Source organism: Coffea arabica, chromosome 8c (assembly GCF_036785885.1).
Source record: "Coffea arabica cultivar ET-39 chromosome 8c, Coffea Arabica ET-39 HiFi, whole genome shotgun sequence".
NCBI classification, from domain to species: domain Eukaryota; kingdom Viridiplantae; phylum Streptophyta; class Magnoliopsida; order Gentianales; family Rubiaceae; genus Coffea; species Coffea arabica.
Window position 1 is genome coordinate 36,457,799 of NC_092325.1, and position 4,762 is coordinate 36,462,560.

The 4,762-nt window shown below is 42.9% G+C and overlaps 2 protein-coding genes across 2 annotated transcripts; both read left to right on the top strand.

Moving 5' to 3' along the window:
- Window positions 1-1,155: 1,155 nt before the first annotated feature.
- LOC140013543 (uncharacterized) lies at window positions 1,156-1,737 on the top strand. The gene has a single exon (XM_072062852.1). The coding sequence runs from the start codon at window positions 1,156-1,158 to the stop codon at window positions 1,735-1,737; it is 582 nt and encodes a 193-aa protein (XP_071918953.1).
- A 2,025-nt stretch (window positions 1,738-3,762) lies between these two features.
- On the top strand, window positions 3,763-4,356 carry LOC113706047 (uncharacterized). The gene has a single exon (XM_027227940.2). The coding sequence runs from the start codon at window positions 3,763-3,765 to the stop codon at window positions 4,354-4,356; it is 594 nt and encodes a 197-aa protein (XP_027083741.2).
- Window positions 4,357-4,762: the final 406 nt, after the last annotated feature.

The window sequence follows — 4,762 nt, forward strand, 5'->3', positions numbered from 1 at the left end:
TCATTTTGCATTATCTTTATGGAGACTTCCACATTTTGTACTACAAAATCTTAAAATTTTAATAAAAAATTTAATAAACTAATACTATTGGTTAAACTTGTAAAGCCTTACTTAAAAATTAATGAATGAATCTAAAAGCAATAGAGAACTTCAAACCACAAAAGTAGTTCTTTACTGAATAACTATTAAACCATCCATATTCACAGTGCCTTTAGGGAATTATTGCCACTAATTTACTCCATTCTTAATAATTCAACAACTAGGACTAATGTAGAAGTAGGGAAATTGAACAAATTAAAGACACAAAATGGGGAACACAATGGATTTTCATAAGGATGAGGAGGGGAAACAAAAAGCTGAGATGGAGCTGCTAAAAAATACTGAACGAAGGGGTGTGGGGGTGAAGAGTGAACTGGGAAAGCCTGTGATAGAGGAAGGGGAGGGAAAGGAATGAGGAGAGGTACAAGAGGAGTTGGGGATAGAAATGATGGGGGGAGGGGAGGGACCTGGTCCAGAGGGGCATAAAAGAGGTAAGTCACAGAGGGAACAACAAGAGGGAAGGGGCGAGAAAGGAAAGGAGGGGGAGGAATATGACTCGATGTGGATTGAGGGAGCTCGAGGGGGTGATTATGAGAAGGGGGATGCACAGGGAACACAAAGAGGGAGGGGCAGAAGTCTGACAAAAGAGGGAGGGGGTGGGGCTTCAGTAGGAGGGAAACAGAAAGGTAGACCAAAAGGACAGCAGGGAGTGAGTAGGACGTGGAAAAGACTGGTGGTGGAGGTGGGTAGGAGAAAGCCACTAGTTGAGGTTAACAAGGGAGATGCTGGAACCAAGGACGGGAAACGGAAAGCAGTGGTTGTATGCGCAGGAAATGAGGTGTATGGAGAGAAGGAGAACTGGAAGAGAAACAAAGTGGAGTTAGGAAGTTGCGAGTGGATGGACATCTCTGAGGGGACGGAGCCCACCCTAAATGGGGCTTCAAGGTCTGAATGAAGGTTGTGGCGTGGAACTGTCGAGGTGTGGAGAGCCCCTTGACAGTTCCCCAGCTCAGGGAGGTCACTAGACTCCACTCTCCATTGTTAGTGTTCTTATCAGAAACCAAAAAGAAAAAAAGCTATTTGAACAGTGTGAAGCGGTGACTTAAATTTGATAAGATGTTCGTGGTTAACCCAGTAGGTAGAGTTGGGGGATTGGTGGTTATATGGAAAGAGGAGCTGAAGGTGAAAAAAAAATTGTTTACAAGCTTCACTGTTGAGTTACTAATCGAGGACAGTGAGGCCAAGATAGAATGGTGGTGTATATGTGCCTATGCTAGCGCTGACGCAAGAATTAGAAAGGGACAATGGGAGGTTGTTAAGAGGAGGGGTTCATTGTGGGGGTGGTTTTGGGCAATTATGGGGGATCTGAATGATATCACATCGAACGAGGAAAAATGGGGAGGGAATCCAAGGGTAGAGATACGATTTCAGGATTTTAACCATTTCATCAATAGCAATGACTTGGTGGACATTGGATATGACGGGATACCACGGACTTGGTGCAATAATTGGGGAAATGGGGGAGAGGTGAAGAAAATGTTAGATAGGATTCTGGAAACTAAGGACTGGGTAGGCAAATTTGGAAAAGCAAAATGTACTCATGTGGAGATGGTGGCATCTGATCATTGTATGTTAGTGCTCGATATTAAGCCTGGGATGAGGAAGTGGAAGAGGAGGTTTATGTTTGATAAAAGATGATTGATGCAGGAGGAAGTAGGGGAGGTAATTGGGAAAGCTTGGTGAGAAGAACAGATGGGATCCCGGATGTTTAGAGTGAAATGTAAAATTAAAAAAGTTAGGATGGACTTACTTAGTTGGAGTAAAGGTGGCAACTGTAATTCCAAGAAGCAAATTGATCAGATTAAGGAAGAAATTCGAAAGATTAAGAAGAGTAAAATTAATGGATACAAGATTAAGCTAGCTAATCTGAAACGAGAGCTCGCTACTGCCTATAGGAGGGAAGAGGTGTATTGGAGCCAAAAGGCGCGGGTTACCTGGATGAAGGAAGGGGATAAGAATATCGACTTTTTCCATGCAAAAGTGATGGGTAGAAGAAAGATGAACAGAATTGGTATCCTGAGGAAGAGAAGTGGGGAGTGGTGTGGGAATAAGGAGGAGTCTAGACAGGAGATTATAGCCTATTTCCAGCAGATCTTTACTACAGATAACCCAAGTGACTTCGAGGAAGTACTTCAAGGTATCCCGCAAACCATCACAGCTGAAATGAATAAGAAGTTGACCAAGCAAGTCACGGATCAGGAAATAAGCCAGGTTGTCTTCTCAATGCAACCGAATAAGTCCCCTGGACATGATGGTATGTCTCCTATATTTTTTCAAAAATTTTGGCCAATTATTAAATCTGATGTGGTAGATGATGTACAAAGTTTCTTTCACTCTAGTCACCTTCTTAAATCAATCAATGAGACCCTGATTTGCCTTATACCTAAGACTTCTTGTACAATTACAGATTTTAGACCCATCAGCCTTTGTAACGTACTTTATAAGATCATCGCTAAAGTGCTTACTAATCATTTTAAGAGCGTGTTGAGTTGCTGTATTAGCCATTTCCAATCTGCCTTTGTTCCTGGCAGGCAGATTCTAGACAATGTTTTAATTGCTCATGAAAGTATTCATTTTCTTAAAAACAAAAGGACTGAGAGAGATGGGTATATGGCTATCAAACTTGATATGTCCAAGGCGTATGATAGAGTTGAATGGCTGTTTTTGGCTAGAACAATGGAAAAAATGGGTTTTTGTTCTAGGTGGATTCAATGGATCATGGGGTGTGTGACTAGTGTTACCTACGCAGTAAATATAAATGGAGAAAAAATGGGGTATATTAAACCAGCTAGGGGATTGAGACAGGGGGACCCTTTATCTCCTTATTTGTTTTTGGTTTGTGCTGAGGGTTTTTCTTCTCTAATTACACAGGCTAATGCAAGGGGGAAACTGACTAGGATGTATATTACGCGTGGGGCTCCTAGTTTGTCTCACCTCTTTTTTGCAAATGATTCTTTGATATTCTATAAGGCAAAGGCTGAGGAGGTACGAGGATTGATGAGGATTCTGGAGGTCTACAAATGTGTGTCGGGCCAGATGATCAATGCTGAGAAGTCCTCGTGTTTCTTTAGCAGGAATGTGGCTGTGGGGAAAAGGACAGAGATAATGAATGAATTGCAAGGGATGCGGCAGGTGGGGCAAAGTAGGTATTTGGGGTTACCATTGGTCATAGGAAGATCCAAGAGATGAGTGTTTGATTTCGTAAGGCAAAAAACAGTTACGAAGTTAAAGGGTTGGAAGGAGAGACTTCTGAGCCAAGCGGGTAAAGAGGTGCTACTTAAGTCTGTGGTGATGGCCTTACCTACTTATATGATGTCCTGTTGTCTATTGCCAAAAGTCCTATGTAAGGAAATCTGCTCAAAAATGGGAAAATTTTGGTAGGGACAAAAGGAGGATGAACGGAAGATACATTGGATGAAATGGGGGAAGATGTTAGAAGCAAAGGCGGATGGGGGACTAGGCTTCCGGGATCTACACGAGTTTAATTTGGCTTTGTTGGCTAAGAAACTATGAAGAATTTTGACTAAGCCCAACCTACTAGTGAGCAAGTTAATGAAAGCTAAGTACTTTAAGAGAGCCTCTATTTGGAAGACCGAGAGCAATGGGACTGATTCGTGGTGCTAGAAAAGTCTCTTGAAAGCAAAGGATCTGTTAGAGGAGGGGATGAGGAAGCAAGTGAAGGATGGGGCGACTATACATATTTGGGATGATAGGTGGCTTCTAGATACTGATTATGGAAGAGTCAAAGCTAGGGAGGGGATGGAGGTCAAGGTCTACTGGGTGAACGAGCTTATAAAGGATGGGGAGTGGGATATGGAGGTGATTACTAGGATATTTGATGAGGAAACTAGGCGGAAGGTACTTAGGATCCCACTTAGTGTTATGCCTATGAAAGATAGAATATACTGGGTAATATCTAGTACTGGTGTTTATACGGTGAAGTCAGGGTATAAGTTAGCTAAAATTAGGAAGAGGAAGGAGGAACAAAGAAGGACACGGGCAGAACCTGGCTGTAGTGTGAGCTGTGCAACTTTGAGCTGGAACTCTGTATGGCATATGAATATTAAGCCAAAGCTGAAACATTTTATTTGGAGATGCTTGAATGGCATTCTCCCAGTAAATGCACTGCTTATGGATAGGTGCTCAAAAGGAAATTTTCTGTGCAAATGTTGTGGGGAAAACCCAGAAACTATTGAACATTTGTTTTTCTTCTGCAACAATGCCCAAGAGATCTGGAAAGCTGCTCCACTTGACTAGGACGGGCTGAAGAACCTTAGGAGTAAATTCTAGTTGTGGTGGGAGGAAATGAAGGATGTGGTGAGGGAGGAGAAAGGGAGGGAACGGATTGAGCTCACTGTACACCTGCTCTGGCAAATTTGGAAATCACGGAATGGAATGCAATTTAAAAACAAACGAAGAGAGCCAATGGTAGTCATTAGAAAAGCAGTGTTGGAGTGGTGCGAATACAAGTAAGCACAGGAGGTCAAGGAGGAAGTGGGGGGAGATGGCAGGCATAATACGGAAGGCATGTGTAGCTGGAGAGGACCGAAGGAGGATTGGATAAAAATCAATTCAGACACAGCTCTAGACCAGGATGGGGATAAGGCAGGTTGGGGACTGATTGTAAGGGACTGGCAATGAGAGGTGAAGGGGGCATGGGCAG